Source organism: Gobius niger, assembly GCF_951799975.1.
Source record: "Gobius niger genome assembly, chromosome: 9".
NCBI lineage: Eukaryota > Metazoa > Chordata > Actinopteri > Gobiiformes > Gobiidae > Gobius > Gobius niger.
The window spans coordinates 37215018-37235924 of NC_136860.1; the positions used below are offsets into that span (position 1 = coordinate 37215018).

General features: G+C 43.6%; 2 protein-coding genes across 2 annotated transcripts in view; both read left to right on the top strand.

The window, feature by feature from the left end:
- Positions 1 to 7925, top strand: part of LOC306968364 (uncharacterized protein) — a gene marked incomplete at its 3' end in the record, with an annotated part of 33283 nt that extends 25358 nt beyond the window's left edge. The window contains exons 2-10 of the mRNA XM_079563708.1: positions 666 to 789; positions 861 to 962; positions 1046 to 1150; positions 2254 to 2335; positions 2399 to 2597; positions 2669 to 3018; positions 4837 to 4911; positions 5311 to 5657; positions 7793 to 7925. Of these exons, the coding sequence (XP_079419834.1) occupies positions 695 to 789; positions 861 to 962; positions 1046 to 1150; positions 2254 to 2335; positions 2399 to 2597; positions 2669 to 3018; positions 4837 to 4911; positions 5311 to 5657; positions 7793 to 7925 (1488 nt within the window). The 5' untranslated portion in view covers positions 666 to 694. The remainder of the gene's footprint in view (positions 1 to 665; positions 790 to 860; positions 963 to 1045; positions 1151 to 2253; positions 2336 to 2398; positions 2598 to 2668; positions 3019 to 4836; positions 4912 to 5310; positions 5658 to 7792) is intronic.
- LOC306968079 (NACHT, LRR and PYD domains-containing protein 5-like) overlaps positions 1 to 17415 on the top strand; it is a 429270-nt gene extending 411855 nt beyond the window's left edge. Inside the window, exons 14-20 of the mRNA XM_079563345.1 lie at positions 13137 to 13310; positions 14705 to 14872; positions 15228 to 15401; positions 15788 to 15955; positions 16113 to 16283; positions 16715 to 16761; positions 16859 to 17415. Of these exons, the coding sequence (XP_079419471.1) occupies positions 13137 to 13310; positions 14705 to 14872; positions 15228 to 15401; positions 15788 to 15955; positions 16113 to 16283; positions 16715 to 16761; positions 16859 to 17397 (1441 nt within the window). The 3' untranslated portion in view covers positions 17398 to 17415. The remainder of the gene's footprint in view (positions 1 to 13136; positions 13311 to 14704; positions 14873 to 15227; positions 15402 to 15787; positions 15956 to 16112; positions 16284 to 16714; positions 16762 to 16858) is intronic.
- Positions 17416 to 20907: the final 3492 nt, after the last annotated feature.

The window sequence follows — 20907 nt, forward strand, 5'->3', positions numbered from 1 at the left end:
TTTTTTTCTCCATTCATTTTTATTTGGTGCTCTGCAGGGGGCGCTATCGCGCCCATTTTCAAAATTCCCATATAAAAACATTCGAGGCCGAGGACTCGACCAACGATTCAAGTTACAGTAAAATCGGCCAAAGTATATGCGAGTTATGACTCTTCGAAGGTGACGGCGAGCGCCGAAAACGAACGCCAAATTCATGGCGTTGCCATGACAAAACCGGAAATCCTATTAGAAAGTTTTTAATAACTTTTAATGCCCCACATGTGTAGATGATCTGGAGCGACCGGGGAGTCGCTGCGTTCAACGCCCTAGGACGAGTTCGTTCAAATGCGAGGGCACGAAGAGGCGCCTTCGGCGCCAGGTCGCTCTTCTGGCCAAGATGGCCGCCATACAGATGGTTGCCTAGCAACCGCGTAATATCTTTTTTTTTTTGGTTCCATGTGACCAATCACTGTGCCGAATTTTTTTCGTCTACAACGAACTAAAATTTTCGGGGTTTTCCGGATTTTGGGGGGTCTGGCCATAGGCCGCAATGTTAACGCCGTTTTTCCAGGGGGCGCTGACGCGCCATTTTTTTGAATTTTTGAAATTTGGAGATGTGATACACAGGACCAGATATTATTTCATTGTTTTGGGAAAGATGTTTAACTGTCGTCTTTCCCAAACAGGTCCTGTTTATTGTCCAGCCTCGAGGACGATGGACGATCCTAATCCCAGCTGTGAGTCCATCAAGAGTGAACGCTCTATAGATCTTCCTATGGCCTTCAAAGCTGGATGTTCTACACATTTAGAGTAAGTCCATTCAAGCTATAGAATATTTTCAGCATCATTTATGAATTGTGTGTTTTATTGCATCTCAACAGTGTGGCAGAAGGCTCTGGTCCAAGCAGTGAATCCATCGCAAGTAAACACTTCTTGGATCTTCCTTTAGCCTTCAATGAAGAATGTTCCACTACAGATTCCAAGTGAGTCCCTAAAACGACTATAACATATACAGTTATCATGAGTTGATCTAGTATTTTACTAACTTTACCATGTAACTCAACAGACTTGAAGACACCTCCCCCACTGGTCCCAGCTGTGAATCCATCAAAAGCGACCAATCTATGTATCTCCCTTTAAAATTCAAAGATAAACCTTCTGTTGAGCCTCGGTGAGTTACTGGATCTGGAACTGGTCCTCCTCTCAAGGCAACTCTCCAACAAGCTCAGGGCTTGTAGCCATTGGCTGCTGGATGCTCTGCTTCATGATCGTGAAGCTAGGGGCCACCATTGTCCGCCATTGCTGTGGTACCTCCATATAGCTGGCAGAACAAGCTTGTTTTCCATTAGAAAGCATTGCACTTGACACACGTTTTAAGCAGCTTTAAAGCCTGGTTTTTATTTTTTTTGGTGAACTTTCTACAGCTAGATTTTCCTCCTGTGATAACGCTGGGTCAGTTACTGAAGCGTCCAGTCAATATAAGAACGCCATAACTGGTGGTGAAATGACTTTTAAAAATGTAAAACAAATAAAACCATACGTTGCCATTACATTTTACCGTTACAGCTCATGAATTAGTTTCCTTCCATTAGCATTATCAACAATTACAATAAACATTTCAAGTTGCTCAAACATATTACTCATGAAATTTACAAACCTTGTTCCCCAATTGACTGAAGCTAAAGTTCCATTTTTTAACTGTTTTTTTTCCGTCGTTTTTCCTTTTTTAGTGTGAACCTTTTAGACCATTCGACTTTTTCTCCGTTCAAGCTAACTTCCGTTGTCATGCTTCCGGTTTCCTTGGTTACCAAAATAATAGCTCAATACCTTAATAATTAGCGTTATACCGTAGCCACAATCAAAATAGTGCAAAACTACTCTGTTGGTCTTTACAGTTACAATTAAAGAAACCGGGCTGATTTTCATAAGGTATATTTTAGAAATCTCATATCCTAATGAGGGCCGGACTTTGATTGACAGGCTGTTAGCATTAGAGCTAACGGCGCGGCGGGTAAAAACCGAACTGCATGCCCCGCGAGGGCCGAGTCTACAGTGAAGATCCTGCCCTCATGCCTTTTCCAGGAACATGCTCTGTCAGAGCCGGGTAGGAGGAGTCTGTAAATCTGCCATAGATTCTCTTTCGAACGTGGTCATTTTAGCAAAAAAGGGGGAGTGAGCCCCCATTATTTTTTACAGTATATGCTTGTAACTCGATCTTGAAAGCAGGGTAGACAATTGACAGAGTTTAAACATGATTTTATTGTGTTTCATCAGTGAAACAGAACATCACAAACCAGGACCTGAGCCCGGTGCCAGTGGACAGTGGTCTCGGACTGAGCTGGACGGTGTATTCAAGGTCTGTACTTTACTTACTGTGTCTCAACTCTTTGATTTTATTTTGATTTTGTGCACATTGTAGCAACTGGAGGAAAACATTGTGACCTTTGTCAAAGATGAGCTGAAGCGGTTCCATGGGTTTCTGTGGTCAGAAGACCCAGAATGCTTTGACAGTAAGGGGGAGGAGGAAAGGCAGATTTTCCGAGAGGCTATTCTGAACATCACTGTGGACTTCCTGAGGAGGATGGAGCAGGAATCACTGGCTCAGCGCCTTTTCAGCAGTAAGTTCACTCTGTCGGACTCACTGTGTTCAGGCCTTTGCTGTTTCCTCTCATAATGTTTTGTGTTCCAGAAAGTCCTTCAGGCGTTTGTCAGACCAAACTGAAGAGTCTCCTGAAGCAGAGGTTCAGCTGTGTGTCTGAGGGCATCAGTAAAGAAGGAAAACAAACCCTCCTGAACCAGATCTACACAGAGCTCTACATCACAGAGGGAGGGGCCTCAGAGGTCAACCAGGAACATGAGGTTAGGCACATCCAGGCTGCGTCCAGGAAAAGATTCACATCTGAATCTACTATCTTATGTGAAGACCTCTTTAAAGGCCCCGCCCCAAAACTGGGACCAATCAGAGAGGAGCCAACAATGGGACAGGAGCAAATCAGAGCAAAGGAAATAAGGAGGCAGTCACCACCAGTCACGGAACAGGTGATACTGAAACCAGGTAGAGTAAAAAACATGTTTAAAAAGGTGACTTCTGGAGAGCAACCAGAGGAGACAGAGAAACCAATCAGAGCAGAGCTGACAGAGGAACCAATCAGAGCAGAGCTGACAGAGGAACCAATCAGATCAGAGCAGACAGAGAAACCAATCAGAGCAGAGCTGACAGAGGAACCAATCAGATCAGAGCAGACAGAGAAACCAATCAGAGCAGAGCTGACAGAGGAACCAATCAGATCAGAGCAGACAGAGAAACCAATCAGAGCAGAGCTGACAGAGGAACCAATCAGATCAGAGCAGACAGAGAAACCAATCAGAGCAGAGCTGACAGAGGAACCAATCAGAGCAGAGCAGACAGAGAAGCCAATCAGAGCAGAGCTGACAGAGAAACCACTCAGAGCAGAGCTGACAGAGGAACCAATCAGATCAGAGCAGACAGAGAAACCAATCAGAGCAGAGCTGACAGAGGAACCAATCAGATCAGAGCTGACAGAGGAACCAATCAGATCAGAGCAGACAGAGAAACCAATCAGAGCAGAGCTGACAGAGGAACCAATCAGATCAGAGCAGACAGAGAAACCAATCAGAGCAGAGCTGACAGAGGAACCAATCAGATCAGAGCAGACAGAGAAGCCAATCAGAGCAGAGCAGACAGAGAAACCAATCAGAGCAGAGCTGACAGAGGAACCAATCAGATCAGAGCAGACAGAGAAACCAATCAGAGCAGAGCTGACAGAGGAACCAATCAGATCAGAGCAGACAGAGAAACCAATCAGAGCAGAGCTGACAGAGGAACCAATCAGAGCAGAGCAGACAGAGAAGCCAATCAGAGCAGAGCTGACAGAGAAACCAATCAGAGCAGAGCTGACAGAGGAACCAATCAGATCAGAGCAGACAGAGAAACCAATCAGAGCAGAGCTGACAGAGGAACCAATCAGATCAGAGCAGACAGAGAAACCAATCAGAGCAGAGCAGACAGAGAAACCAATCAGAGCAGAGCAGACAGAGGAACCAATCAGATCAGAGCAGACAGAGAAGCCAATCAGAGCAGAGCTGACAGAGGAACCAATCAGAGCAGAGCAGACAGAGAAACCAATCAGAGCAGAGCAGACAGGGAGGCGGGGGCCAGTCAGGACGGTGCTGACGAAGGGCGTGGCTGGCATCGGGAAAACGCTGATGACTCAGAAGTTCAGTCTGGACTGGGCTGAAGGCAAAGCCAACCAGGACATCCAGCTGCTGTTCCCCTTCACTTTCAGAGAGCTCAATGTGCTCAGAGACAGACAGTTCAGTCTGATGGGACTTCTGCACCATTTCTTCAGTGAAACTAAAGGACTCAAAAGTTTAGAACATCTAAAGGTGCTCTTCATCTTGGACGGTCTGGACGAGTGCAGACTTCTTCTGGACTTCAGCCGGACCCGGGTCCTGACTGAGCCCACAGAGAGCGCCTCAGTAGAGGAGCTGCTGGTGAACCTCATCAGGGGGAGCCTGCTTCCCTCCGCTCGCCTCTGGATAACCACACGTCCCGCGGCGGCCAATCAGATCCCAGCGGAGTGCGTCTCCATGGTGACAGAGGTGCAAGGGTTCACCGACCCACAGAAGGAAGAGTACTTCAGGAAGAGGTTCACAGACGAGGCCACAGCCGTCATCTCCCACATTAAGAAATCACTAAGTCTTTACATCATGTGCCACATGCCAGTTTTCTGCTGGATCCTCTCCTCAGTCCTGGAGCATGTGCTGAAAGAGAAAGAGGGAGAAGAGCTGCCTCATACCTTCACACAGATGTACATCCACTTCCTCGTGGTCCAGGCCAAAGTCAAGGGCCTCAAGTACGATGGACGCTCTGCAACAGACTCTCCCTGGAGTCCAGAGACCAGGGAGATGGTGCAGGCTCTGGGAAAACTGGCCTTTGAGCAGCTGCTGAAAGGAAACCTGATCTTCTACGAGTCAGACCTGAGCGAGTGTGGGCTGGACGCTGCAGAGATCGCTCGTTACTCTGGAGTCTTCACACAGGTCTTTAGAGAGGAGCCAGGCCTGTACCAGGACAAGGTCTACTGCTTCATCCATCTGAGTGTGCAGGAGTTTCTGGCTGCGCTTTACGTCCATCAGACCTTCTTCAGCTCTGGAGTTAACCTGCTGTCCACACAACAGACCTCTGAGAGCCCTGAGGATGAGTTTGTAGCCTTCTACCGCTCTGCTGTGGACCGTGCTTTAGAAAGTCCAAACGGACACCTGGACTTGTTCCTGCGCTTCCTCCTGGGGCTGTCTCTGCCAACCAATCAGAGTCTGCTGCCAGTTTTACTGACTCAGACAGAAAGTAGCCCTGAGGTGAATCAGAAAACTATTGAGTACATCAAAGAAAGGATTGGTGAGGGTTTGTCCACTGAGGGAAGTATCAACCTGTTCCACTGTCTGAATGAACTGAACGACCACACACTGGTTGAACAGATCCAGGAAAACATCTCAGAAGGACGTCTGTCTGACATGACTCCTGCTCTGTGGTCCGCTCTGGTCTTCATCCTTCTGTCCTCAGACACTGAACTTGAGGTCTTTGATCTGAGGAAATACTCTGTTTCGACAGAAGCTTTTTTGAAGCTGCTGCCAGTCATCAAAGTCAGCAAAACGGCCATGTGAGTTACATCATTTTATTCACAGATATTAACACATTGAGGCTGCGCTGTTTTGGGGATTCAGCTGTTGAGTGCCAACAATCTAGACCATTTTTATAATTCTAGCACCACAGCATATTCTATGTAGCTATGGACACATGCTACATTTTAAAGACGATAATCTAATCCCTCCATAGGTGAAAACAGCTTAATTCTACGTGCCTCGGTTCCTGAGAAATCCAAAGCTAGACAGAGGCTAGTTTGGATCAAGATCACAGCTTTTTTTCTAGATTCGGAGATACATAGGGCCAGATCTTGTGGCGGCGCACGGGGCGGCGCAGGCTCTTGGCGAATTATTTTCCGAGTGGCGGGGCTGTATGTGCCATTCGCCTCCGCCACCTGTGAGGGGGCGTCACAAGAGGAGGTGACTACACTGATGGAAACACGGCTGACGTTCACTTCCTCGTTTACATTGCGCTGTCTTGCGTTCTTTCTTAAGCCTTAGGCTCTCACAGGTCAAACTAAAAAATTTATTTACCCCATCGTGAGCTAAACGATGTTCACGTCTCGAGAGAAAAAGAGCTACAGCGTCCGCTGTGGTGCGGATCGGCCGCGCTTGGCGTGAACGCGAAGCAAAACAAAAGCACATGTTCACCCCCCACTCCCCCACAACCACTCTCCTGGAGGAGGAGTCGATCTGGTTGGAGGAAAATGTGTATGTCTCAACCCACTTAAATGCGCCAAGTCTGGAGTGGCAAGATCACAAAGTGCGCCCCGACTGAGCGCAAAATGTCACGCTATCGTCTCCGTTTTGATGCACAAGATCGGGCCCTTAGTGTTTTATGCAACTCTCTCCTTTCTGATTAACTCCTCTTAAACCCTAGCCTCTCTGGACAGACACTAACGTTATGGGAAGAGGCAAATGCCTAAATATATTCATTTTGACATGTTTTGTTGTGGCAGATCAATCGCCTTTTATTAGCCATCTCCCATCATAGGGCCACTAAAAACACTTTCCTAATCTGATACTTTCTCTGGTTCATACTTTAATTTTTAGCTCCTTTATTTTTTAGAAAACGCATATATGTCTATCATGTTTATTACATGTTCATTACGGTCCTATGATCCCACTACAGCATAAATATCATGTAAATTTCAACTGTCCTGAAAACAAAGATGTATATTTCACTTGATAGAGCATTATAAGGGGATGTTTTATAAGCAATAAAACAGAAAACGAACCAAAAGAGACAAATAGTTAATAATACCCTTAGACCCCTTAGACCCACAAGAATCAGGGGTAGTATTGTACATAAATGTTGCACATGTTTAACCCACTTATGTCTGTCTACTTTTTCAAAATAAAATACTTGCAAAATACAGGTGAAAATTAGAATATCGTGAAAAAGTTTATTTTTCATTTATTTCTGTAATACAACGTAAAATGTGAAACTAATATATGATATAGACTCATGACATGCAAAGTGACATATGTCAAGCCTTTGTTTGTTATAATTTTGATGATTATGGCTCATAGCTTTAAAAAAACAAAAAACAAATTCAAAATCTCCGAAAATAAGAAAATTGTGAAAAGGGAACATATTGTAACTCAAAGTGTCTCCCTTTCATCAGCAAGTTCATCCAAAACACCTACAAAGGAGACTTTAAATGGTCTCTCAGAGGTTCAGTAGAATTCACCATTATGGGGAAGACTGCTGACCTGACAGTTGTGCAGAAAAGCATCACTGAAACCCTCCACGAGGAAGGAAAGCCTCAAAAGGTCATAGCAAAAGATGTTGGATGTTCTCAAAGTGCTGTATCAAAGCACATTAATAGAAAGTCAAGTGGAAAGAAAAGGTGTGGAAGAAAAGGTTTACAAGCCGCAGGGATGACCACAGTCTGGAGAGGATTGTCAGGAAAAGGCCATTCAAAAGTGTGGGGGATCTTCACAAGGAGTGGACTGAGGCTGGAGTCAGAGCATCAAGAGCCTCCACACACAGACGGATCCTGGACATGGGCTTCAAATGTCAGATTCCTCTTGTTAAGCCGCTCCTGAACTACAAACAATGTCAGAAGAGTCTTACGTGGGCCAAAGGATTAAAAAACAGGTCTGTTGCTCAGTGGTCTGTTGGTCCACTGTGCTTTTTTATGTCCAGCGTCAACGTGACCGTCTACCAGGAGATTTTAGAGTACTTCATGCTTCCTTCAGCAGAAAAGCTTTATGGAGATGCTGACTTCATGTTCCAGCAGAACCTGCCCACTCTGTCTAAAGTCCCAGAACCTGGTTAAATGACCATCGGATTACTGTGCTTGATTGGTCAGCAAACTCACCTTACCTGAACCCTGTAGAGAATCTATCGGGCATTGGCAAAAGAAAGATGAGAGGAAGGAAAGGAAGCGCTTTTCATATGACACAAGTCACACCCAAAGAGCTTCACACATGAAAGGGTGCATGGAGTTCATTCACTCCATGCTGATGGTGAGCTACATTTGTCGCCACAGTTTCCCCTGGGGCAGACTGACACAAGCGAGGCTGCTCACATCTGCGCCAACGGTCCCTCCGACCACCACCACCCACTCACACATAGGCATTGGGTGATGTGTCTTGCCCAAGGACACAACAAGAGGCATGAGAACGAACAATACAGAGGAGCTGAAGGAGCTATTGAAGCATCCTGGTCTTCCATAACACCTCAGCAGTGCCACAGGCTGATAGTATCCATGCCACGCCACATTGAGGCAGTAATTTAAGTAAAAGGGACCAAAACCAAGTACTAGGTACATATGCATGATTATAGTTGTCAGAGGACCCACATTTCTGTTTTGGGTTTTTTTTCAAGCTGTAAGCCAAAATCATCAAAGGCAAAACAAAGGCTTGACATATGTCACTTTGCATGCAATGAGTCTATCATACAGAGCCTCTCGAAAGTATTCACACACCTTGAACTTTTGCACATTTTGTCATGTTTACAACCCTAAACATAACGATTTTATTTTGATTTTTTTACTGAACGTTCACACACAAGTAACCGACAACTGTGAAGTGAAAGCAAAATCATTACATGATTCTGTTATTTTTCAAAAAATAGAAAAGTGAAAAGTGGGGAGTGCATAAGTATTCATACAGCATGAATGAATACTTTGTGGAACCCCCTTTTACTGTAATAACAGCACAAGTCTTTTGGGTTCTAACTCTACAAGATTAGCACATGTAGAGACTGACGTTTTAGCCCATTCCTCTTTACAAAACAACTCAAGCTCTGTCACATTAGAAGGAGAGCGTTTGTGAACAGCAGTTTTCACTTTATTCCACAGATTTTCAATAGGATTTAGGTCAGGACTTTGACTGGGCCATTCTAACACATTAATATGTTTTTATTTAACCATTCCATGGTAGATTTATCTTTGTGCTACGGGTCATTGTCCTGCTGAAGGTGAATCTCCGCCCCAGCCTCAGTTCTCTTGTGACTCCAGCAGGTTTTCCTCCAAAATGTTCCTGTATTTGGCTCCATCCATCTTCCCAACTATTCTTACAATCTCCCCAGTCCCCGCTGAGGAAAAGCAGCCCCACACCATGATGCTCCCCCCCGTATATCTGACACTGGGGATTGTGCACTCAGGACGATGAGCAGTGTTAGGTTTGCTCCATACATAACGTTTTGCATTTGGGCCAAAAAGTTTTTGGGCCAAAAAGTTACATTTTTGTCTCATCTGACCAAAGCACCTTCTTCCACATGGAGCTGTGTCCTCCATATGACTTCTACAAACTTCAAACAGGATTTCTTATGTTCTCCTTTCAATAATGTCTTTCTTCTTCCACTCGTCCATGAAGGCCAGATTTGTGTAGATACGACTTATAGTTGTCCCATGTACAGATTCCCCCAGCTCAGCGGCAGGACTTCACAGCTCCTCCAGAGTTATCTTGGGGCACTTGGTTGGATTTCTGACCAGTGTCTCCTTGTTCAGTTTGTTAGTTTACGAGAACAGCCGTGTCTTGGTAAGTCTGCAGTGGTGCTTTACTCTTTCCATTTCTGAATGATGGATTGAACAGTTGCTCTGGGAGATGTTTAAATCTTGGGAAATCTTTGTATAACTTAAGGCTGCTTTAAACTTCTCCACAGCTTTATCCCTGACCTCTCTGGTGCTCCTTGGCCTTCATGATGTTGTTTCGTGACCAATACACTCCGACCACAGCTCTGAGGGCCTAAAAGAACAGCTGTGATTATACTGAGAGTAGATTACACACAGGTGCCTCTATTTAACCGTTAGGCCAAGGTGTGAACATTCTGGAGTCATTAGGAATGTTATAAAGGCAATTTAATGCACTCAGAAAATGCTGTATGAATACTTATGCACGCCCCACTTTTCACTTTTCTATTTTTTGAAAAATAACAGAATCATGTATCATTTTGCTTTCACTTCACAGTTGTCTGTTACTTGTGTGTGAACGTTCAGTAAAAAAATAAAAATAAAATCTTTATGTTTAGGGTTGTAAACATGACAAAATGTGCAAAAGCTCAAGGTGTATGAATACTTACGAGAGGCTCTGTATATTAGTTTCACATTTTAAACTTTATTACAGAAATAATTGAACTTTTCCACAATATTCTACTTTTCCGAGTTTACTCACCTGTACTTGCACTTATGATTTTAAAACTTAAACAGCTGTAGAACTGCAAAGAGTTTTCCACTTTTGTTTATTTTGAGGACTTTTATCAGTACAATAGCCTTGTACTTCAGAGGACATGAATTCATAATATCCAGGTGAGCTGTGGTGGCCCTGTGTTGTGGTGCCTGTAACTAAACTAATCACTGGAGCTGTAGAGTTGAAAACCACTGGGGACCCAATTTGAGAACCACCAATGTAAGAGTTTATTTTTTGAAAAGTCTTTAGGCTCCACCACAGTTCTGTTATGAGGCAGGAAGATTTTAATTATGAAATAAGGTGGGAGGAAAAAGTAAGTACAACATTTAGAATTTCTTTCATTTCTGCCTAAATTGCTCATAAAATGTGGTCTGATCTTTGTTGAAATCTCAAGAATGAGTAAACAGTGTTTCCAGACGTTTCCTGTAGTTGCAGATTAGAAAATCAGGATGAATCTTGGACCGTTGCTCTTCACAAAACTTTTGCAGTTCAGCGAGATTCCTGTGATGTCTGGTGTGAATGGCTTTCTTGATGTCATGACCAGTGTTGAAGAGAATACTTTAAAAATGTGTTCCGTTACAGAATACTGAATACTTGCCTGAAAATGTATTTTGTAACATATTCCGTTACTCTGGCCAATCAGAGTACTGTATTCTGAATACTTTAAATACTTTCACTTCAACACACAATATATTATAGTAGTGTAGACACTGGATGTCGGCTTAACACGTGTAAGTTTATTGCACTGCAGTTTATTAATGCTTATTTTGCTTATTTACCACGAAATAGACAAGAAAAAGGTCTTAATGCTGCTGATGACACTGGCACATCATGACAACGGGAACATGTTTGAATGTATCGTGGATAAGTTTAAACTTTATATTGGGAGGACAGTCTTTTTATGAACCATCGGGAAAATCGCTGCATTTCTTTGAACCTCACTCGACGTTGGAGTTTGGGAAAGTGTGACAAACTGCAGCCTAACCCGGTATTAGCTCATTGCTACTGCTAACGACAGGCAGCTTTCATTCTAAATGATTAAAAACAGGACTTTGACTGGGCCATTCCAGAACGCGTACTTTATTGTTCTGAATCCATAATGAAGTGGATTTGCTTTTGTGCTCTGGGTCATTGTCTTGTCGCAGCTCCATCCTCTTTTCAGCTTCAGCTGCTGGACTGATGGCCTCAAGCTTTTCTGCAAAATATCTTGATGAACTTGTGACTTCAGCCCTGTTAAAGCCCGGTTAAAGCCCTGTTGATGAGAGCAAGTTGTCCAGGCCCTGAGGCAACAAAGCGGCCCCACACCATGATGCTCCTGCTCCAGACTTCACTGTGAGGATAAGGTTTTTCCTTCACACATGACGTTGTGTGTTCCGCCCAAACATTTCAACTTTGGTTTCATCAAACCACAGAATATTTATCAAGTAGTGCTGTGGAGCATCCAAGTGCTGTTTTAGACAGTAATGGCTTCCTCTGTGGCGTTCTCTCATGAACCCTGTAAGTCTTTAGCTGACACTGTAGGTCAGGGGGAGGCAATGTCAGGCCCGGGGGCCAAAACCGGCCCTCCATCATCAAACTCTGGCCCTCGAGATGATTTTGAGAAATATTATGACCCAAATCAGAGCTCAAATGCCTGTTAAAGTACTCTAAAAATGTGAAAAATACTGTCAATTCCTTACAATGTCTTAGCAGAGCAGCCTTTTAGGCCATAATCCTAAAAGAATGCTCTAAGAATACCAAGAAATGACTTAAATCTACTTGAATTAAAAGATTATATCTAAAGATTGAGTAGATTTGGCCTTAAAGCAGATATAACCTATTCTTGCCAATGGAACAAGCACAAGTTTTTTCTTGATTCAGATTATTTTGTATAATTTTCAATGACAAATAAAACAAATTTAGAGTAAAAGTTAATTTGGGGGATTTCTATTTGTTCCATTGGCCTTGGTGTTTTTATCTGATCTTAGATTAGTTCAAACCGACTCAAATTTAACATAAAAAAAACTTTATTCAAGCGAATTTTAATGATTTATCTAATTTAAGATGGACATTTTTCCAGTGTATATGATGTACAACACTGGCATATGTAGAAAGTGATGCTTTACGTCAATTGCTCTAATTGGAGGGTCCGGCCCTTGGTCTTTTGACGATGAAGAAACCCGGCCCTCCACCGAGAGAACTTGCCTCCCCCTGCTCTAGGTTCTTTTTCACCTCATTGAGTGTTCTACGCTGTGCTCTTGGAGTCTTTACAGGGCGGTCACTCCTTGGAAGTGAAGCAACAATGAAGCTAAACTGTCTCCATTTATAGACACTTTTTCCAACTGTGGATTTATGAACATCAAGACTTTTAGAGATGGTTCTGAGACCTTTTCCAGCTTTATACAAATCCATAATTCTTGATCGTAGGTCTTCAGGCAGTTGTTTTGAGCGAGGCCTGGTGCACATCAGACAATGCTTCTCCACAAGAGACGATTCTTAACTCGTGTGTGTTTTTCAGTGGGCAGGGCAGCTTTAAGCCACACCTCAGTGACTGGACTTCAGGTTGGCTCAGTCACACCTGACTCTAAATGTCTGCATACACTCACTTATTACTCACTTATTCCTCCCTGTCCTGTGAATGTTTACATGTTATGGCCAATAAACATAAGATCAAATGTAAATGTTTGGGTGGTATTAGTTATAGCAGACACTGTTTACTTATTCTTGTGATTTTAATCGAGATCAGACCACATTTTATGACCAGTTTAGGCAGAGTTTAGAAAGAAATTCTACTCACTTTTCCCCCCACTAAGCAAGGATGGTCTCTATTATTATGTTTTAAGGCTGTATTGATTTTATAATGTTCTGTATTTCAGTTTGAGTCACTGTTTTCTGTCCGAGCGCTCCTGTGGCCAACTGGCCTCAGTCCTCGGCTCAGAGTTCTCCAGTCTGAGGAACCTGGATCTCAGTAACAATGACCTTCGTGACTCGGGAGTGGAGGTGCTCTGCTCTGGACTGATGAGTGTCAACTGCAGACTGGAAACTCTCAGGTGAGGAAAAATAGATTGATTGGCCTTTTTCAAATCATGTTTGTGTTAGATACAGGACTATCTACTGAAGCAGCAAATAATATACAGAACCTTCAGAGGATTTTCTGTTTTACTCACAGGCTTAGAAATTGTCATTTAGCATCTCTATTAACATAATGTAAGTGCACATGAGAAGAATTATGAAAAACAGACTCCAAATATTTCTATATCTTATTTCTGTGTAAACTTTAAATCATCTTTTGCTCCATTTTAGAAACATTTTCAAATATGAGTCATTTGGACTGAGTTGTTTTGAATTGAAGACATTTGGGGCCAGATCTTGTGGCGGCGCACGGGGCGGCGCAGGCTCTTGGTGAATTATTTTCCGAGTGGCGGCGCTATATGTGCCATTGGCCTCCACCACCTGTGAGGGGGCGTCACAAGAGGAGGCGACTGCACTGATGGAAACACGGCTGACATTCACTTCCTGGTTTACATTGCTCTGTCTTGCGTTCTTTCTTAAGCCTTAGGCTCTCACAGGTCAAACTAAAAACTTTATTTACCCCATCGTGAGCTAAACGATGTTCACGTCTCCAGAGAAAAAGAGCTACAGCGTCCGCTGTGGCGGATCAGCCGCGCTCGGCGTGAACGCGAAGCAAAACAAAAGCACATGTTCCCCCCCCACAACCACTCTCCTGGACGCGGAGTCGATCTAGTTGGAGGAAAATGTGTGTCCCCACCCACTGAAATGCACTAAGTCTGGAGTGGCAAGATCACAAAGTGCTGCTACTGAGGCAAAATGTCATGCTATCGTCTGTGTTTTGATGCACAAGATCGGGCCCATTGCGTCTTCTCCAGGGGCATCTTCAGCCTTAAAACATTTTGTGGATTTTGTCGTGAAAAAGAAAAAGAAAAAAAGGAAATACAAGTGATATAAGAAAACTGACTACAAGTAAAACATCATCACATTATAAGATTTCGGGCTCATCTAAATGGAGCTGGGTAACCATTTTTATTTGTTTTCAATACCAGTACTTTAACAATACTTGGTTTACGATACTGATACCTGAACAATACTTTTTTCAATACTGATACTTAAATAATTGTCATTTAGAACCAGAAAAAAGAACAATAATGACAATTTATTCCATAAAAGACTATTTCTTTTCAATTTGTTTCATTTATTTGAGCTGAAACAAGTCACTTCCTTTAATGTTGTCTCTGGACCAACAGGCGTCACAACTTGGATCTAAAGATATAATTTTTTCAGTTTCTGCTTTCGATCTTTTATTTTTTCGATACTATACTAGTGTTGTTTAATGATACCCAGCCCTACATCTAAAGTGGTGCAACTACTGTATGTTCTGGTGCTGAAAACTCCCACAATCTGGAGCCTGATTATTTTTTTCTTTCAGTCTGAGTCGGTGTTTACTGTCCCAGACCGGCTGTGGTCCTCTGTCCTCTGTCCTGGAGTCCTCCAGTCTGAGGCTCTTGGATCTCACTTTAAACAGCCTGAAGGACTCAGGAGTGGAGCAGCTGTGTTCTGCACTGAAGAGCTCCACCTGCAGACTGGAAACCCTGAAGTAAGAACACAACAAAGTATTAATCAAACATTACATCACATCAGGCCATATGTAGCTCCATTCTGGAGGATTGGAGGAAACATGTAAACTCCACACAGAAAGCCCCGCCCAGGAATTTAACCTGGGACTTTCTAGCTCTGAGGCATAAGTGCTAACCACTGCACCACTGTTACAGAAAGTCCTTTATACTGATCAACATCATGTCCATGTTTTTGAATAATGTCCTTTATCCATAAACATAGACCTGTAAACTTTTACCCAGATTATTATTATTATTTCCACTCACTGACTAAAGGTGCCTCTTTAAGGGCCACAGACTGTTACCGCCTGTGTTTATGTCCTTGTGTTTCTCCAGATTGGTCTATTGTTTTCTGTCCCAGAGCTGCTGTGGTCGTCTGGCCTCAGTGCTTTGCTCAGAGTCCTCCAGTCTGAGGGACCTGGATCTCAGTTATAACGACCTCCTGGACCCAGGAGTGGAGCTTCTGTGTGAGGGAATGAAGAGCGCCCCCTGCAGACTGGAGACACTCAGGTGAGGACAGAGTTAGTTTGTACAGAATTAAGATGGTTTTGCTGCTGTTTAGTTTCTAAATCTGTTTGACAATTTTCAGGAAACAAAGACAAGAAAGTTTAATGTAATGTCATGTCTTTGAACGAACATTCAGCAAGTTTGTCAACCTTAAACATATTCACGTAATATGAAGAAGAACAAAAGGGCATGGATTGTTTTTTGTTTTGTTTTTTTACTAAATATACAGTAAATGGTGTGAGGTGTCAGTCTGATAGATCATTAGAGTCGACCTACCTGAATTTCGCTGAAATAATCCTCTGTGTTTTGTTCTATTAAAATTTTGCAAACTCTTATTAGCGATTTTTCCAGTCAGAATTTAAGAGGCTGATGTGACACTGTTTCTCCAGATTAAGGGACTGTCTCCTGTCAGGGAAGTGCTGTGGTCCTCTGTCCACGGTCCTCAGTTCAACAAGTCTAACTCTCCTGGATCTCAGTGTCAACGACCTCCAGGACTCAGGAGTAGAGCTGCTGTGTTCTGGACTGAAGAGCGCCCCCTGCAGACTGCAGACCCTCAGGTGAGTCTGATCCTGTGACTTTCAGGTTTTAAGCAGTGCCTCGATGCCACTGAAATCGAACTCTCTCCTGGTCACAGTTTGACAGTTCAGTTCCTGCTTTGACCCAGAAATGTCTCAGAGGGAAGAATTGTCTTGTAAATCAAATGTGTGGTTTTAGTCTGTCTGGATGTCTGGTCTCTGAGACGGGCGGAGCTGCACTGGTCTCAGCTCTGAGCTTTCCCTCCTCCAATCTGAGAGAGTTAGACATGAGCTACAACCATCCAGGACCCTCCGCTGAGCTCCTGAGCGCTCTACAAAACCAGCCCCACTTCTGCCTGGACTCTCTCAGGTGAGAAGCCCGTGAGGTTCTGTCACATCAACTTCACTTCAATGAGGGCAAATTGTTTTAAAATCAAAATTCAGTTTCTATGCACACAAAAATATGAACTGTGATAAATATGGGATTTTAATTTTCAGCTTTCCAGGTATAAGACGACCCGCTCGACCATCTGAGCCGCTGTTACAAAGAATATTTTACTACTTGATTAAGTCTTTCATTCAAACATTCAAATTGTGATTTGATTTGAGCTCTGCTCTATCAGTAACTGTTTCCCAAATAAACAGCAGTATGATCTGAATAATTGTTGCTGTTTTTCTCATCAGTCGCCAAAATACTTGGTATTGTCAGTTCTGTGTTTATTCCTCACTGTGACATAAACTGTAGTAGTACAGGATACACTTTTGGACTTTGAGCAATGACCATGTTTCATTGTGTTTTAGGATGAAACCTTCCGGTGCCCAATACTTAACTCCAGATCTGTGGAAGTGTGAGTTTCTGGTTCACAGAACTTCTACCATTCAACAGGTCTAGTGATACGTGTCAACTATCATCAACTTGCTTCACTGTGTTTGTTTGTGCCTCAGATTCCTGTGACCTGGTCCTGGATGTGAACACAGCTCACAGAGCGCTCCGTCTGTCTGAGGACCTGAGAACAGTGAGTCATGAGGAGGAGGAGCTGCCGTACCCATATCACCAGGACAGGTTCGACTGTTCGCCCCAGGTCCTGACCTCCACTGCTCTGGGGAGACAGTGCCTCTGGGAGGTGCAGTGGGACGGCTGTGGAGAGGATGACCCTGGGTGGGTGGACATTGCTGTGTGTTATAAAAAACTGAAGAGAAAAGGAGACGGTAAAGAATGTGTGTTTGGGCAAAATGATGAATCCTGGACTCTGAGTGTGTTTAAGGGGCGATACTCTTTCCATCACAGAGGAAAGGAGTATCGAGTCGGCTCTTCTGCATCACAGCGAGTGTGCGTGTATTTGGATATTGATGCTGGATTATTGTATTTCTCTGAGGTGTCCTCTGATGGTAAATGGCGTGCCATCACTAGTTTCTGCGCCGCTTTCACAGAAACTCTGGTGGCTGGGTTTGCATCCTACTGCAGTGCTGTCAGACTTATTTGAACTCCTGTCTTCAGCTGAACTCAACAACAACGACTAAAAACAAACAAACACTGTTGTCATATATTGTGGAAACTGTAAAAATGTGTCATGATTTCCTGCTGTAATCCCAAATCCAGAAACAATAAATCGATCCTCGAACATTTTATTTGTGCTATGCATCAATGTTCAAACTTGTTTTCATTTTTACTTCAGACATTATTGATTATATTTTATGAAGTCATAGAAATGAAGCAGAACATGCACCGACAAGTGAAGAGAATAACTCACACTCCTCAGGGGCTGATGATCCTATGTGGTGTTGGGAACAGTTACTGCACTACTCTATTAGAAGAAGAAGAAGAAGAAGAAGAAGAAGAAGAAGAAGAAGAAGAAGAAGAAGAAGAAGAAGAAGAAGAAGAAGAAGAAGAAGAAGAAGAAGAAGAAGAAGAAGAAGAAGAAGAAGAAGAAGAAACTTTATTTATATAGCACCTCTCACAGATAAATTCACAAAGTGCTTCACAGAGAATCACAGAAAACATTACAGAATTTATATAGGAACAATCACAGCATTGTCAACTAAAAGCTCGTCTGAAAAGCAGCGTCTTCAGCTGCTTTTTGAAGGAATCAACAGAGTCGGCTACGCAGCGACAAAGGAAGGTCATTCCACAATTTAGGAGCAACGGCTTCAAAGGACAGATAACCTCTAGTTTTAAAGCGGGTTCTTGGGACAGTGAGGAGGTTCTGGCCCGAGGACCTAAGGGTGCGACCCGAGGAGTAAGGGCACAGCAGGGGAGCCAGTGCAATGAGGATAAAATGGGAGTAATGTGTGACCGTCTGCTAGTTCCTGTTAAAAGCCGCACTGCAGCATTTTGAACCATTTGAAGACGATTCAAAGCAGCTTTGTTAAAACAAGTAAAAAGGGAGTTACAATAATCTAAACGAGACGAGATAAAAGCATGAATCAACAGTTCTAGATCAGAGTTGGATAAAATTGGTCTCAACTTGGCGACGTTTCTCAAATGGAAGAAACAGTTTTTCACCAGGTGCCTCGAGCGGCTTCAAGAGACAAAGACTGGTCAAACCAAACACCAAGATTTCTGATGCTCGACTGAACCGAGGAGCCCAGAGAACCAAGGTGGTTTACAATCGAGGGGATTTTCTGCTCTGGAGCAATAATCAAAGTCTCAGTCTTTTTAGAATTCAGCTGAAGGCAGTTTTCATGAAGCCACGACTTTACACTTGAAAGACAATCCATTAACTCTGACAGTCTGTGCATCTCTGACTCCTTAAAGGAAAAGTACAGTTGAATATCATCAGCATAGAGGTGATAAGACACATTTTTAAAACGGCTGATGATTTTTCCAAGAGGGCTAATGTACAACAAAAACAAAATTGGCCCCAAGACGGATCCCTGATGAACACCATGCAGCAAAGGACTGGCATCAGACATAATGTTATTTATACATACAGAGAATGTCCTATTGGCCAAATAGGACGTCAGCCACTTCAGGACTGTCCCAGATATACTCAGTCAGTGATTTCTGACTGGATTTTCATTCTTTGCTCCTGTTCCTATGCGGGAATAGTATAGCCTTCAACGAATAACTAAACATTTAATTTGCATTTGAAGATTGCTGTGTCATAACAGCTGTCTAAATGTTGTCATCTATGATAGGGAACTTGTAGGCACCATATAAGCCTGTATGATGATTATTTAAAGAGGGGGTATTCTGCTTGTTTCAGTCCCATAGCACCAGTCTATATCACACTACAATGATGACAAACCTTCTGTTGGTCTGTAAATGCAGTAAATTAGAATAACTGCCTTGTATAAAATGTCTCTCTCAAAATGGCTGTAGTGAATGTCTTGAAATAGGCCTCTGTCTCTTTAAGAACCTCTGAGCCTTTAGACTCGCCCCCTCCACACGCTGTCTGTGGCATCAGTGGGGAGGGGGTTCTGCTGAGCAGCAGTGGTTGGTTACTCGGCTGACGACGAAAGCTCGGAGGCGTCTCCAGCATGGCCGTATCTACCATTGAGGTCACCGAGGTCCGGACCTCTGTAAAATTTTAGCTTTTTTTTTTTTTTTACACATTGAATCCTGCGCAAAGGAATGTTGTAAACACGCGCTTCAACAGGCTGAAGAGCCTCTAGTTCAGACATGGATGTGCTTGTTAATGTGTCCACTCTAAAACCGAACCTCATGAGCTGCTTTAGACCCGAGTGCGTAAAACTCGGCGGAGGCAGGGGCGCGGCTGTGCGTCAGCCTCACTACAACAGCAGCGCCTTTATCATGAACCGATGAACCGAGTTTGATCCAGATGCAATTTCTTTGCTCTCTGTCATAAAGAGAGAGGAGCCAGAGCGCGCGCCGTCAGACTGACTGTGACTCCGGAGTTTTCCTCATTCTGGTCTGAGGAGCGAGAGGAGAAGGAGAAGCGTCTGTGCCTCATCATTGCTCTCCTCCTCTGCCGCTCACTTTGTTTCTGTCACATGCAAAGATTGTAATGTCCTGCGTATAAATGATCTTCGCTTTAATGAGAGCTTAAACCAGCGCATTCACCTTTGTACCAGTGGTTGACAGTGAGGGCGATGCAGAGGGGGGGCGGGGCCAGAGAGGAAGACGCAGAGGGGGCGGGGCCAGAGCGCAGAGTCTGATGTTCAGAATGAGCCAAAGCAAAACACTCAGCTATACCCATTCACACCCAACAATTAAAAACTGACATTTTCATTTAATATTTTAGTATTTATTTAGGACAAGACATTCTTATTGCCTCTCACTCAGGCGAGTAAAACTGTTTGGAAAACCTGCTTCACAGTAATAATGGATGAAATAGATGTTAAATAGATCTTTTATTTTGTGATATTCATCATGTTAAAGTAGGGGGTATGTGACTTCAGTGGGTGCACTGCTGCACCCACTGCCCTGGGGCAGACTGATGGAAGCGAGGCCAGTCTGCGCCATCTGCATGTCCGACCACCGACCACTCACTCACCACATTCACTCAGGCTTCCTGGTCCCAAACGGTGCAAAAAAAAAGCAATTTTTGAAAACAGCTTCAGTATGAGACAAAGGTGTTTTTGATCACTTAAAATACAGGAAATTGCATCTGAATCTTTAAAAAATTCATGGGGGAGGAGACCCCCCGCTTTAGAGAATTATCCGGACCTCACTGTTTTTTACATCCTGGCTACGGCCCTGGTCTCCAGGAGGTGGGGGCGTTCCTAGGAGGACTCCCTAAATTGGCCGCCATCAGAGTTTTTACAGATTACTCAGAAATACGTGAATGTGCCAAGGCAACACTTCAGGCATGTGTTTTAGGGATGCACCTATACCAGTATCGGGCATTGGGCCGATACCACATGCTTGTACTCATTCATGAGGTCCCGATACCAGAAACCAATACCATTTGACGTGCGGCCAGCGCAGCTACGAGGCGCAGCTACGAGGCGCATTTCTCAGCTGAGGAGAGAAGAAGCAACAAACTGGAGAATAGTTTAGTGTAAACACAATAATCCACATAGAGCTGACT